Genomic DNA, 16,560 nt, shown 5'->3' on the forward strand with positions numbered 1-16,560 from the left:
AATAGAGACATCATCTAACGCAGATAACCAAGTTGACAAGAGTCAGTTGACAGACAACCAGACAAGACTCAACTTGGCTCATTCCGAGTCATTCTCTAGTATCGGTAAGTCCCTCGATATGATATTGTTATGTTCTGTCAGCATGTAAGATTCTTTTTATATAAAACAGATTTATAAAAAAAAGGTGCAGGATTGCACCTGTACAGGATTTTTGATACTTTATTACAATTCCTTTTGCAATATTGTATCATGATATTATTTTGGATATATAAATATGTCGAATAGGGAAGACATCTTCCCTGCGATAACTTTGACCTTGACATATGTTGTTAAGGTTATAAGTTATAACCTTGACAACATATGTCCACTGTGGAACCCCTCCACCCGTATGAGAGGTGGACTCACTGCATCAACATCTACACTTAAGCCTATTCTACAATGTGCTTTTTGTTTCCTGTTTCTTGCTTTTTATCTCTTGGATTCTTCTCTATTTTACAACCATTTTATTTTGGCAACAATTATATTTCTTGCCATGTATTTCTTGTTTCTTTTTGAAAGTTTGTTAACTTTTATTTCGGACGACAGATAACGAGAAAAGAGATAAGAGGCAAACGAAAAAGATGTAAAAAATAGCAAAAAGCAAGCAACAAGAAATAAAATGCGCATTGTAGAATAGGATTTACAACACAAAACAAAATTTTACATTTATAATTTTGTTATAGCAGAAATAATACATTATTTTTTAAAACTTATTAAAAGTTCTGAAAACACGGTAGTGTCTCGGCGCTAAGCCACGCGCACCGATACTCAGGGACAACAAGGTCATCAGGGCTGTCTTCCTTATACGGCATAAAAGTTATAATTAGTTTTCGCTAATTTTATTTTATTTTTCTTTTACTAAAAATATAATGCAACACATTTTCCCGTCCCACTTTACAGACTGCGGACTGTCGGATATACAAATAATGAATACCCGGTGTGGTTAAAAAATGTGATGCATAGCATTTTCATGCTCCACAGCATCATACACACAACCAATCGCAATTAACAATATACTATAATATTAACAATATACTATAATATTTACAATATGCATTAATAATATGTATATAAATGTATACGGATACAATTTACAACATAAATCAATACATGTATAAAAAATTGAACAATATACAATATGCCGCACATATATCATAATAAAATAATAATATTTACACAATTAAAATACTTTCGAAAAGAGGTTATTGGTAAAGCAAAACGAGAGGAGCAATTGCAGAATAAATACTAATAAAACAAGGTGGGAAGGATCAATTAAAAACACCAAAACAGTTGTAATACACCCCCCTGGATTTCTATTATTTGATCGCAGCTTCCATTTCCGAGATTCGACAAATAACTACTACTGATATAACTTGAACAATCTTCGATTTTACATCTCCGACACATTCCACGTAGCGCAAACCTCTCTTCGAAAAAATTGTTTTTATGTTCCAGAAATCATTTTATGTCTCGATTGCAGCTTCTCCATATGGCACGTGTGATAGACGGTGCAGATTGAGCCAGTTCATATTGTTATGCGCGTATAGGTTTGAATATCCCCACTACTGGTCACTTGACCCTTTTAGTTCCAATTTTGGTACCTCAGAGGCATTTTTTTTTAAATCATGGACATAGGGAAGATTCGAACCAAAAATCTTAGACATTACCGACACGATCGTGGACATTGGCTATATAGTTCAATGTCCACATTTTGTGGACATAAAGGCGCTTCAAAATAAAGTAATCATAGCTTATAAGTCTATGAAAGTAACAGCTAAATCCCGGGCATGGCGGCTCTCAGGCTTCTCTCGTTCTCTCTGCTATAATACATATAAGAGCACTCCGACGCTTCAGATTTGCTATTACCGAATGCAGCTAAGTATTTGATTTCTGATAGTTATCGACTCAACGTCGGTAAGTCAAATCGCTACTATTATCTAGAGAATTAATGTACTTCCAATAAGTTTCCAAATCGTTAAAGCGCTAGTGTACGGAGTTTTTAGTCTCTCACAAGAGAGAAGCTCTGCTCTCACTATTCTCACGGAAAATCCGCTTTCACGTTTTTTGAAATAAAGTCTGTGAACTGGTTTCTCTTTCTTTTTTTTTTATATTATTGTCAGATCACTGATTGCGCTATTAGCAGCTATTAGGTGATTGTGCGTTTTCTGTGCACGATTATGGCTTCCGCGGTATTTAATGCGTCCTGCACCTGTAAGTACGTCAACCTCAGCAGAATTTTGCTGCCTCTTATAACCTTATCACAATGGATACCACAGTGAATTGACATTACACTCAACAATGACAATCGTATTGTTTGGAATTTACTGACTGTTCCGTTTTCGAATGATTATTTCATCTTAATGATAACACGATATACATATTTCGCCAAAGACGATTATTAATTTATAAAAAAATATCGCGATATTATGTAACGTCATTAAAGAACGTTTAATGTATTATAAAGTATATTTACGGTCAAATGTAAATATTTTTTTTGCTCGTTCTACGATCGTTGAATCGCGTGCATTCCATTCAATAAATGTTTATTATCTGAAATGAATTGTATGGTTTTCTTTCCGTTTTCGGTGCTTCTGTTTTTGTTTCGTAAAGCATTAATATTTTTCTCTCTATCTCTCTCAGAGAAATTGTATTACGTGATGGCAAATAATGTAAACAAGATTGCCCTTTGCCTTCCGCGTTATATAAATATTCTTTAAATGTTCAGTGCTCCACTTTCTGCACTTATTTAGCTCTCTTTCTCGGTTTTCTTTCTCAAAACGCGAAAGCTTATTATAGGCCAGTCAAATTAGACAAAAAAAGGCGAATACTTTCAAGTGATGAAAACAGCTCAATTCCTTTTGGGGGCTGTTGGGGGGGTCTAGTAGAGCTTATTTCCAGATTTGCGTACAAGTAGCGACTGCCTGTGCCTACGATCGACGCAACGGATGCAGGAGCGAAATCGTTGCGAATACAGCTGGCTCCTCGACTCAACACGCGACTCTAACGTCGACGAGGCCTTCGTAACCACGATACTCTGCGGTACACTCAAAGAGTGAAACCATTAGGCAGGTAGACGCGACGCGAGGCACTCCACTTTCTGGGGCGGTAGTGCCCGCATCCCTCGTATCTTAGTCGTGGTTACTCCCGGCTTATCGGCCAGTTAGACGCTCGTTTCACGAGATAAACTCGACAAACCGATGAACGAGACGAGAATTGAGCATGTATTGCATCGATTTCGTTACCGGACCGCATCCCGAATTTACACAAGCTTCGAATACGCACCGAAAATATTTTTTAAAAATTCTGCACCGTCTGTTGCACGTGTGAAGGAGAGAGCTGCAAGAGATATATAAAATAACACATGATTAATCAAAGAAAAGTGGCACAATTTTATTCGTGAAAAATGTTCTTAAAGTATCCAGCGTATCACATTAAATCGCGGTTGCTACTTTCCATGGCACATGCAACAGACAGTGCGAATTGCGAGTGCTTCTGTTTTTGTTTCGTAAAGCATTAATATTTTTCTCTCTATCTCTCTCAGAGAAATTGTATTACGTGATGGCAAATAATGTAAACAAGATTGCCCTTTGCCTTCCGCGTTATATAAATATTCTTTAAATGTTCAGTGCTCCACTTTCTGCACTTATTTAGCTCTCTTTCTCGGTTTTCTTTCTCAAAACGCGAAAGCTTATTATAGGCCAGTCAAATTAGACAAAAAAAGGCGAATACTTTCAAGTGATGAAAACAGCTCAATTCCTTTTGGGGGCTGTTGGGGGGGTCTAGTAGAGCTTATTTCCAGATTTGCGTATCATGCGAGGTTGTGGAATTTTAAGGGGGGGGCTACCTGACCTTCGCATTCCACAGCGTTATAAAGAAATGAATACAATACGTTTTACCTTACAATAATAGAATGGAAATATTCAAAATTCTACGTTACAAATTCAAATATGACATTTTTCATGTAACATTTAAAGAATAATTGTTATTAATGTTAAATGATTAAATATTACACTTGCATAATAAATTTAAATGCTACATTTTAATATAACGTTTACATGTTTCATTCAAATATTATCGTGAAATATTCATATAAAATTTTACATTTCAATATTATATTAAAACATTACAAATTGTTAGTATTAAATATTACACCATTGTAAATGTTTTTCATTCAATATATTATATCACTTGAAACCTCAAATGTATAATTTGACTGGTCTATTATTGTATTTTTAAACACTAGAAGTTCGTAAAAACTTAATCGAGAAAATAAATTTTTGTTTTTATCTATAGAAATGTATTTTTATTTTAAATAAAAAGCAGGAGATAAAGTATTAGCACATTGCGAAAAAAAAAATTTTTATATGAAATTGTGAAATTAAAATTTTGTAATTGATCGATAATATTATATGTGATTGCGTATAAATGATCCGAATTAATTTTAAAAAATTTGAAATATTTAAATTTTGAAAATTCCTTAGATTTTTTTCTTTAATTTTTTTTATCGTTCAAATATACTTTTATGTAAATAGAATATGTTTACCTATGCACACAATAAAATGCTCTAATTTGAATGTGAGAATTTGTATTTTGTAATTTAATTTTGGTTGAATTTTTGGCAGTACAGAGGTTGCAAAGAATTTTTCAAAGAGCTTATTCGGATGCCAAATTTCCTCAAATCACCACTCATTATACAGTGAAACTCAGAGAGACAGACTCGAGATGGAAAGGTAAATTATTTTTTATTTTTCTTATTCACTAAAATAATACAATTAATGCATTGAGAATATTTTTTTATCCACTAGATGTGAATATGGAGAGATACATAGACGAAACCGACATTTTAATTGTTGGTGGTGGTCCAGCGGGACTATCGGCAGCTATACAGGCTCGTCGACTGGCTGAGAAACATGGCAAGGAACTCAGGGTTACTCTTGTTGAAAAGGCGTCTGCAATTGGTGGACATATCCTTAGTGGCGCTTGTTTAGATCCAATTGCTTTGAATGAACTTTTTCCAAATTGGAAGGAATTAGGTGCTCCATTAAATACTCCTGTTACTGAGGATAAATTTGCATTTCTCACGGAAAAGAAGAGGATATCTATACCTATTTTTAAGGGAATGCCACTGTATAATCATGGGAATTATATAGTAAGGTGAGTATTGAAATTTAATACTATATGTTTGTAAATGAGGAATAAATAATACACTTTTGTTTTTGATTTTAAAAAAGTGTATTTCTGTGATTATAGATTGGTCTAGCTTCTAAGCTAGACTGTTATAGGCTTCGTATTTGTATTAGTTATGTTCGTACATTGACGGTCTTTAGATTTGAATATTGATTATAGATTAGGCCATGTAGTAACATGGCTTGGTGAACAAGCAGAAGCTGCTGGTGTCGAGATATACCCTGGTTATGCAGCAGCAGAAGTTTTATATCATGAGGATGGATCTGTTAAAGGAGTAGCCACAAATGATGTTGGTATTGCTAAAGATGGTTCACCTAAAGATACATTTGAACGGGGTATGGAGCTTCATGCAAAATGTACCATATTTGCAGAAGGCTGTCATGGTCACCTAACAAAACAGTTATCAAAAAAATTGAATCTCAGAAGAGATTGTGAACCGCAGACATATGGTCTTGGATTGAAAGAGGTGATTATCATCGAGTTATATTACAATAATAAAATTTTAATGAAATTTTAATAATAAAATTTTAATAATTTAAAATTATACATATAAATATAAAATACTTACATTCTAAAGTAAAATAGTAAAACTTTTGAAAGATTTGGGAGATAGAGCCAAGTAAGCATCGACCTGGAGCAGTAGAGCATACTGTTGGCTGGCCACTTAATAGAAATACATACGGTGGATCATTTCTATATCATCTGAATGAAGAAACACCTTTGATTGCAGTAGGCTTTGTTGTAGGATTGGATTATACTAATCCCTATCTATCTCCATTCAAAGAGTTTCAGAAGTTTAAACAGCATCCTAGTATTAGACCAACATTTGAAGGAGGAAAAAGGTTAATGTCTTTTATATGAAATTTTAGTTGCACATACTATTTCATATTTCCTTCATTTGTTCTTCTTAATTCTAGAATAGCTTATGGCGCTAGAGCATTAGTGGAAGGTGGATTCCAATCTATTCCCAAACTTCAATTCCCTGGGGGTTGTCTCATTGGCTGTACGGCAGGTTTCCTAAACGTGCCTAAAATTAAAGGAACACATAATGCTATGAAAAGTGGCATGTTGGCTGCAGAAAGCGTTATTGAAGCAATCGTAGACGCAGAAAGTAATACCTCACTAACGAAAGGCATAGAGCCGAAAACGTATACAGATAACATAAAAAATAGTTGGATTTATAAGGAATTGAAAGCCGTAAGAAATATAAGGCCCAGTTTCCATTCTTCTCTTGGGCTTTACGGTGGTTTAATGTACTCTGGTTTCTCTATGCTATTAGGTGGAAGGGAACCGTGGACTTTATCTCATGGAGGTAGGAACAAATTTATGCAGGGGATTTTGAAGAGGTTTTTTGAAAAATATTGCAATTATTAATTTTTAATATTTTTGTACCGTGTGTTCGTAGGTCCTGATTATAAGAAATTGAAATCAGCTGCCAAGTCGATACCGATAGACTATCCTAAACCAGATAACGAGGTATCTTTTGATCTTCTGTCATCGGTAGCTCTAACTGGTACCAATCATGAAGCTGATCAACCAGCTCATTTAACTTTGATGGACGATACTGTTCCAGTAAAGAGAAACTTGACTGAATTTGCTGGTGCAGAAGGTCGCTTTTGCCCTGCTGGTAAGTCAGTTTGTTTCATGTTCATATATTTGTCGTTTTATTAATCTATTGTAATTACATACATAATGTTCGTTAATTCTGTTTGATTGAATGTTAGTTATATTCTACTTTTGCGAATTGCATAGTGGATTGACCTAATCAATTTTATAAATAATTTTGTTTTACTGAATATATTTATTACAATCTATGTGAATATAATTTGTAGCAGTTAATAAAGGTAGTAGAGTTTGCCTAAACAAAATTTAATATTGTTAAAATTAAACGTTATTTTGTTGTAAATAAATTGTAATGTAATCTTATATATAAAGTATCATGATATAAAATATTTATGTTTTCAGACATATATATATTTGTTGAATTTATTTTGCGAAAAATGTACATTTTTTGAACAGATTCCGCAATAAGATACGAAAAATATATGTTTATTGATTTATTTTATTATCTTTTCTTTTTTCTTGATATTTACTTTTTATGAATTTTTAGTTGTATTTGTTTCTTTCATACATACATAAGTAGATTTTTATTTTTTTAAATACCTATTAAGAAGATGCTAGAGAGAAACAAAATTATTGACAGTCGTATAAAAATCCCAATTTGACTAACCAAAATAAAAAATCCTTATTTATAGGATTAAAGTAGATGCAAAATTAGGAGATGATGCAGTGGACTTTATATACTAAAAATCGAAAAATGTTAGAAATTTACTTAACCTTTTTTTATTATCTAGTCTGTCTAGTAAGAGCGTGGCAGGCCTATCTCAAAGAAAAATGGCTTATTAGTCTTAAATTTATATTGATTGTATTCAGTAGGATTATGGCCCAAATGTAATTATTAGATAACCTGTATAAAAAGATTTTTTAATTTTATTCAGTCAATTTGGAGATTTTTATACGATTTTAATGTCAATAATTTGGTTACTTCAGTATTCTCTTAAAGTTTTACATTTTTCAGTATTACAGTTTTTGATAGAAATATAATATATTAAACAAAGAATATATTAAGAAATATTTGAAAATATATTTAAAAAGTCAAGAAAATGAGAAATACGATATAATAAATCTATTATATAAACGTATACTTTTTCATACATCATTTCCGAGTCTAGACATTTGTATTTTTTCGAGATATAAATTTGAATGCATATATGCGCGAACATATAAATATTTTTATGTATCAAGATTATATTAAAATTTATTTATTGAATAAAACAGAAAAATATTAAATAAAAAATGTTTATATTAAATAAATAGTTTAAAAAATTGTTTTTAAATTATTAATCAATTATTATAAACAAAATTAAAGTTGAAGGACTCTTTATATGAAAATAATAATTAAAACAAGGTAAAGGACAATGAGAGTCAATTCGTAAGTAAACAAAAAAGCGATTAAAACATTAAAGTTATAATATGAATATTTAAAGAAAAAGAATATATGAAATACTTAGCCGCTTTAAACGCACAATTAAAAATTAGAATATCAAGTCAATATATAATAATATAAATAAATCGCTCGATATAAATGTAACCAGTTTCGACTCTTGGTTTAAGTCCTCTTCAGACGTTTAACAAAAATTCCTCATTCCAATATTAAGAACAACACACCTCTCACTGACTCCTCGATTTCTTTCCTCGTTACTACCTCGCTAATGTTGTGTAACGAGGAAAGAAATCGAGGAGTCAGTGAGAGGTGTGTTGTTCTTAATATTGGAATGAGGAATTTTTGTTAAACGTCTGAAGAGGACTCAAACCAAGAGTCGAAACTGGTTACATTTATATCGAGCGATTTATTTATATTATTATATATTGACTGATATTCTAATTTTTAATTGTGCGTTTAAAGCGGCTAAGTATTTCATGTATTCTTTTTCTTTAAATATTCATATTATAACTTTAATGTTTTAATCGCTTTTTTGTTTACTTACGAATTGACTCTCATTGTCCTTTACCTTGTTTCAATTATTATATTAACAATAATTTATTACACATATTTATACGTATTAATAAATGCATATAATTTTTTCATGATTTTTTTTTATTTGGTTATATGATTTAGAAATTATAATATATTTTCTTCATACAATTTCTTCTCACAAATTGCTCGAAATACTCAGAATCAATTTATTCAACAATGGTATTATTCTGTTAGTTCAGATGGAATAATTTATTCTGATGAGAATGAATAAGTAGTATATTTACCGCATTGTAGAGTTTCATATATATATCTCGCGTAATTTTATGCTCGTGTTCTATTTCATTTGTGATCCAAATTGACGCTACAAATGTTTTGAAACTTTTGATTGACTAATCGGTAAAAAGAAGTTTATTAATCGATCGTAATTAAAAAACGAAACATTTGTAGTATCAAGTGAACCATAGCTTTAGACGTTTAACAGATAATTTTAAAGCAATTTTTTGCATTTTTTCCGAACATATTAGATTGCTTACTGTATATTTATTAATAAAAGTTAAATCTAAATCTGCTATTAAAATTTGCTGTAAAAGTAAATTCATTATTTTTGTTGTGCGAGTTTATTGAATTTTTAACATTCTCTTATTTCCGTACGATTTTATCAATCGTATAAAATTTACTTGTTTTTCATAAAAAAAATGTATCTGATGCAAAATTTAGTATTTGATGAAGGGCATTATCAAGAGAGATCAATTTCATTCGCAATACATTTTCGTAATCTGCAGGCAATCCAGCTCTTTCCACTTCCGCCCTCGAGCCACGTCTGCCTCCTCTCCCCTTTTTCCAGTCTTGTCGGGGGTTTATCGACCGTTGTGTCCTTGAACCTGAGTTACCCGGACAACCCCCGCATGGCTAGACAACCCCGGACCAAGCTCAATCTCCAAAATCGAACAGCGCCCTGCAGCCCGGCCAACAACCCTTCACTGTCGATTTATCTCCTCTCTCTGTTCCTTAAGAATCTCCCTATATTATATTAATCTTGCAATACTACAAGTGTTCTAATAATGAAATGTTTAATTATATAACAATCAAAATTTGCTTATAGCAGAGCATGTATTTTATATGTATATATACAGGGTGTTTGGTAATTCTGCTGACAGTGTTTGTAGGCAAAAATAGAGTGATGGATTAAACTGAATTGAAATTAACAAAATATTAATTTTTGAAGATCGCCGAAAAAGCACGAATTCATAGCCTGGCCATATCATCATACACGCCCATCAATCTCAGTCGCTAAACGCGATAGGAATTGTTTTTTTTTCGCCGCTGTAACTATTGCTACTTGTAATAAACAATTCAATAAGTACGTTTAATAAGTAACAAGTAATTTTCTCATAAAAGAAATAAGTTATAATATTTATATTAATTGTTAATCTAATAAAATTCAAAAATTTTAGTTTTTTATATTTGAATATTTTTATTTTATTATTAAATGTTAAAAAGTTTTACGGTAATATAATTTTTATATGTACAAGGCATGGAAAATTACTGTAATTATTGTAAATTTAATGATATAATTTGTGGAAAATCAAACAGTTATTGTTGTAACATGAGGAATTAAAAACCAATTCATTTGTAATTCACAAAATTAACATTGTATAAACGTGAAAGATGCAATTAGAAATATGTAATTATAAATGTAAAGATACCTGCAGTCGTATAAATGGATAACTATGATCTATGAATTAATTTAGAAATTATCAATGAATTTAAGACTTTTTTATAGTTAAAAAACTATTATTTTTCGTAATCTTTTGATCGTTAAGTATTCTTTAAAAAATTTAATTTTTGTGAAATTCTAAAGCTAAATTGAATTAATAGGATAAAATTTATACGAAATTTAACTGATCATGAGAGAGAGAAAAACAAAATTTTATTATTTTATTAAATAATTCTTCGAACTCTCTCTATCAATTTAAATTTATATTGTTTATACAAAATTATAATCAATGATACAACATTATAACAATGAGCGTTTTTCTTAATTTAAAATTTATGACTTTACATAGACATCGTATACATATATCTTATCACATCACATTTACACCTTCGAATCAGATAAATTTATGTGCTTTTTTACTATTATTTCTTGAACATCCACCCTTGATATTTACAACGTATTTTTTCTTCATTCTCGTGCTTTTCCTTCCCGTGTCTGTAGGATGCCTCTTCCTGTTTCCTTTCATGGACGTGGGGAGTCGGGGTATCGGAGAGGAATTCTGGGAGCTTTCTTACAGAATTGCTGCGCCGTCCGGAAGATAGTGGGGACCAGGTTATCGACTGTCTGGTCGAGGGCATGGCATGACCTTCGCGACGTAAATCTCACACTCCGTAGAGTGCTGAGGATATATGTGTCTGCTGAATAAACCGCGTTGAATAAATCATTCTGCGCATTGCGACATTATTAGCATTTTCGTAGAGCAGCCAAACGGTTTCCAAGAATACATAAGTTGGATCGTTTTCCAAGAACACATAAGTTAATTACTTATGTTATTAGAATTCCGGTAATTATTTTCGTGCAGCTGGGAGATGCTCGGTGGTTTATGGATTTCTCCAACCCTCCATCGGAAGATATGTGAGGGCAGTTTGTTCAGCAATTCGAAAACAAATATGTGCAATCTGATTTTAGGTGTCTACGAATTTGTGCCGCTGGAAAGCGGAGATGGCGAAAGATTGCAGATCAACGCACAAAATTGCATTCATTGTAAAACTTGCGACATCAAGGACCCGAGTCAGAACATCAATTGGGTAGTGCCGGAGGGTGGTGGCGGTCCAGCTTACAACGGCATGTAAATATATTATGTTAATCGATCAACTCGTTGATTGATCGATTGCGTAAATATTCGGTGATCTACATTGTTTTATCGTTCAATATTTGAAACGCTTTTCGATGAAATGCATGGACATATTGCAATAATATCGTAATTATATTTTTGATTGCGTGTTGTTTTAACGGTATAATTATAGAAATTCAAACACACTACATGAATAATGTAATTATTTTCCATTTGAATGAATCAATTTAATTACGGATTAATTTCCCGAAAGAAACGAACGATCTATCTTTTTATCCATGCTCACACATACTGATTTGTGACATTATACATATCAATGTACGTATATAGTGTGTTCAAAAATAATTCAGCATTTATGTGTATCACTAAATAGTACCATAATGAGTAAAAAAGCAGTGAACATAGGTCGAGAGTTAAAATTTAAACAATTAATATGTATGTTAGTATCACAACTTATTGTCTTCTACGTGTCGCCGACGTGTCTACGCGATGTGAAGATTTAAATTGTTTATATTCCAGAAACGGTTGAGGTTTCGATTTTACTAAAGCTGATTTCGATCTTTACTAAAGCTTTTTTATTCAGTATATGGTGTACATTATTTACCATATAAATGCTGAATAATTTTTTAACATGTTGTGTACATATATAATTCTTTGAACATTGGGACAATTTACAGGATTTATCCTTGCTGGGATAATATTTATTGAAATGTGTGTATTATTAGACAAATGGAAAAATAACATAATTATCATATTATAATTATATTATAATCATATTTGATGAAAATATGGAAAATATCTTTGTATTATTCTCTCTTTTTACGAAAAGCTCTTATTACATACCATTTTTGGAGGGATGCAGGGGGGAAGATATATTTCTAAAGCACTTGCGTAATAGTGCTATTGTTACTATTTTTGATAAAGTTTGTATAAATGATCAATTTATATATTATATTATATATTATATTATATTTTTATACAGAGCTCACATACAGAGAGGCGAATTGTAATATATATGGGGCATTCCATCCCAAGTGTGCTACTTGAAAATTTTTGGATTTTTGATTTGGCTGAAATTTTGATATAGTACCCATCGCAAGAAGCTACCATGATTTTTTTCGGATTTTTTTATCAACATAGTCATGAGATATAAATTTTTTCACTATTTTTTCTGTTAGAGTGCACAGGATATTTTGGATATCAGGCGTGAATTAATCGATTAAGGTTTATCCGAAAACACGTAGAGCTTGCGATATAAATGATGCACAAATTTAATATAATGAAAAGAAGGTTATATTACAAAGAATGTCGTAGAAGAGCATCCGGCACAGCGAACAAAGAATATCGTAATGTGACGGTTTATATTTTTGAGTAATTAGAATATACGAGAATATGACGGTACAGCGCAACAAGCGCTACGGACAGTATTGAAACTGCTAAGTAATGTGAGAGTACTTGTTGATAATCTCCAACATTTTCACTATTTTTTCTTTTATACTAAAATTATCGTTTTCTTATTATGAATTTTTTTACAACATAATTTTTCATTTTTATAAATTGTTATTATTGTCCAATCTTATTTGTAAGAGTACGGCTACACTTCTGCATGCAAGAATTAAGCTTGCATGTACAATTACTAAATTTGATTAGTTTTGCCCATAGAAACGAAAAACGTAGTAAGAAAGTTTTATGGGCAAAACTAATCAAATTTAGTAATTCACAGAACTGCTCTGTGAAGTCGGCACTCCTAAATGCGAATTTTGGTAAAATCATTGCATTCGTTTGTCCACTGCTTGTCCACGTTTGTCCACCCGTTATTTTCATCCACCCTCTAAAAAAAAGTTATACATAAAAAAACAGAATTCTAGCACCTCCAAATGATTATTTTTCATAACTATGTACGGGAATCGTTTGTCCACAATACGCCCATCTGTTATTTTCATTTATCCATCCGTCAAACAAAAATTATAAACAAATTAGTAATTAAACATTTCGCCGTCACTTTTGATATCTTACATAATCTTCAATTTATTCTAATTGAAAGAAGGAAAAATAATCTGAAGTTGGAAAATGAATTTTAAGTAATATTTATATATGTGTATATTATACAAACTACATCTATTTAATTATATTCTTTATAAATAATTAAAACAACAGGGCTACGAGCCCAACATTCGTTAAATAGTAAAAGAATTAGTAAATAAAACATGTCATTAGTTAAAAATATAAAGTTTAATAAAATTAGAAATTTAAAGAACAGTTTGTACCTCAATGGAGAGATTCTTAATTTTATGATCCTGGTTTCTGTTTATCTCAATTATTTTATTGTGATTTTGACACTTATGTGTCAATAATTCTGATAAAACAGATTTATTCAATATCTGTTATCGTATTTTAGTTAAACGTATATTTGTATTATAGTAATTATTATGTTTAACGCATTTATAATATGTATATTTTTAAAACATTTTATATATATATATATATGGTACATATATATCAGTTGTTTTGATATAGCTAACTTTATTAACAGTAAAGAATAAAAAATTGGCGAGACTAATCTTTCAATATTATATCCAGTAAAATTATCCGAGTTGAATCTTCTCAAATTCCTATATCATAATATCTATTTATATGATATACTTATATATATATATATATATATATATATATATATATATATATATAATATGTAGTTTGAATTTCTATTTCTTCCAATTTTTTCGTTTGTTTACCTACTTCAGAATTTAAACCTTTCCAATTCTCTTGTTCAGTTAAATAATTATAGTCATCAGTGGCACAAAATGGCACTACGGTAAATGGTGTCCAGGAATATATCGTACAACGCCACTAAAAACATACATTTCATTTTGAAGATTAATTTTTTCAGGAATATCAGTTAAAGTTATTCCATTTGCATATTTAACATTGTTCATCTGGAAGAATATTTCAAGATAAAAAAACAGACATGTTTGTGTTGTCTTAGTTATTTGCACTTTTGATTTGCATATTTTACATGTGACTGTCCCTGTGCAAAAAAAGTGTGAAATAAATTTTGCGCATATGTTTCATCCTACTAGTTTAGTAGATAATTCATTATTATAGATCATGCGTATAGTCGTTAAAGAGAAAATTCGAAAAAAATTATGGTAGCTTCTTGAGATGGGTACTATAATATATCAAAATTTCAACCAAATCAAAAATCCAAAACTTTTCGAGTGGCACACTTGGGATGGAATGCGGCGAATGCCCCATATGTATGTATATATGTATGTACAATCCAATTTGTCGGAATGTAATTTTTATCTTTGCTATTATTTACCATCCTATTCTGCAGTAATAATCGTCAACTTTTCTCTAGATTCAAGATTTCTTTTAGATAATGGCGGCGAATGCGTATACATTTTTTAACCCTTCATTGCTTCCGTATGTGGCAAATGTTTATAACGAGAGCAAATATGTACGTATTGTTAAATCCGAGTAACTGTTACAGATCAACGAACCAATCGAGGTTTAAAGCCTTTGGCTTTTACAAGACTGTTTTATTTACTGATACCACACCCAACACTACACTAATATAGCGATACAATACTTATGACACGGTGTGATGCTTATACGATAGTACTAATGTTTGTTTGCTGAATGAGAGCAATGGAGAGTTACCTTAAAAACTTTTCATTTGATGTTTTTCTTGAGGTTTCAATATCTTAAAAATTTTACGAAAAGAATATCATCATTCGCGATTAAAATAGAAATATTGTTAAATTTTTATATAATAAAAATATAAAGCTGTGTGTTTATCCCAAATGATTTTAATAAAACAATATCCTTTGATATCCTTTAAATCTCTATTTTTTATATCATATTTAATCAGGTTTTTTTCTTAAAACTCGTTTCAAGCTGTATATTCATTGGGAAAAATCATTTTCTCAATTAAATTGAAATTTTAAACATTTAATTCACAAAAGTGAATTTTTATGTTGAAAACTGTAAAGTCCAACAGTTAGATTTAAAATAAGTGTAATTCTATAAAAATGTGTGTGTGTGCATACAGAATTTAAAAATATATTCATTTTGAAATTTTTATATTCAGTACAGATGCACGTTGATCTTTTTATTTTAGATTTATGAATAAAACACATTTTCTCATTCAGTTGATATTGTTAATATTATTCAATCTTGCTTTTCTACTGAAATTCGCGTCCCAAAGCGCACGTAAATTTTTATGGCTCGCATTATTTCGTATTTGTCCGCAACACCTTTCTACCTACTAGCATCATGATTTCCTATGAGACCACGGATGCTGACCAAACGTCTGCAATTTGCAATAACTTAACTGCAAGGATGATTTATAAGAATGATTATAACACACTTTGAAGCGAACATTTATAAGTTGCTATACCTATTTGCGATTTATTCTTTTGAGTGGTTACATTTGGAAAAGTGAATTTAATAATATCAAGTGAAGAAATCGATCGAGACTTGTAAAATGTACAGCAAGTACACACAATGTGGAGATGTTGCAATTTTTCGTCCAGTAATCGAATTGATTTTCATCGAAGATATTCATATAATTTTTACGATACATGCACGATACTCTTCTCTTATTTGGTTGGAGAAACGTAATGGAGACGACATCCATCATTGCTCTCTTCTAAAAGGATTGTTTTGCGCGATATGTTTCGCTTCAAAACGACTGCAGTGCATACATTTATATGAGATACGACTGAATCTTATGTCTGCCTTCGTCCGGAAGTAATACATCCACTGCCGCTGATACGGATAAAATTTATTATGTGATGTAACTTTAGGAGCGGAGGCAACGGTTGCCATTGCCGCTACATGTACGTTGTAAAATTGTCACGTTACATCATTGTGGAACCGGAGGTATCGGAATTCTCACAGCCGTAAATTCATGCTAACTCAACGATATTTATTTACTTA

The 16,560-nt window shown here is 31.1% G+C and overlaps 1 protein-coding gene across 1 annotated transcript; it reads left to right on the top strand.

Annotated features, from left to right (window-relative positions):
* The first annotated feature begins 2,216 nt into the window (after positions 1 to 2,216).
* Positions 2,217 to 11,614, top strand: Etf-QO (electron transfer flavoprotein-ubiquinone oxidoreductase). Its single transcript, XM_018546038.1, has 8 exons — positions 2,217 to 2,250; positions 4,662 to 4,769; positions 4,845 to 5,193; positions 5,386 to 5,692; positions 5,827 to 6,068; positions 6,144 to 6,538; positions 6,632 to 6,853; positions 11,451 to 11,614. The coding sequence occupies exons 1-8, from the start codon at positions 2,217 to 2,219 to the stop codon at positions 11,612 to 11,614; spliced, it is 1,821 nt and encodes a 606-aa protein (XP_018401540.1).
* The last annotated feature ends 4,946 nt before the right edge of the window (positions 11,615 to 16,560 follow it).

This window comes from Cyphomyrmex costatus, unplaced genomic scaffold (assembly GCF_001594065.2).
Source record: "Cyphomyrmex costatus isolate MS0001 unplaced genomic scaffold, Ccosl1.0 scaffold51, whole genome shotgun sequence".
Lineage (NCBI taxonomy): Eukaryota > Metazoa > Arthropoda > Insecta > Hymenoptera > Formicidae > Cyphomyrmex > Cyphomyrmex costatus.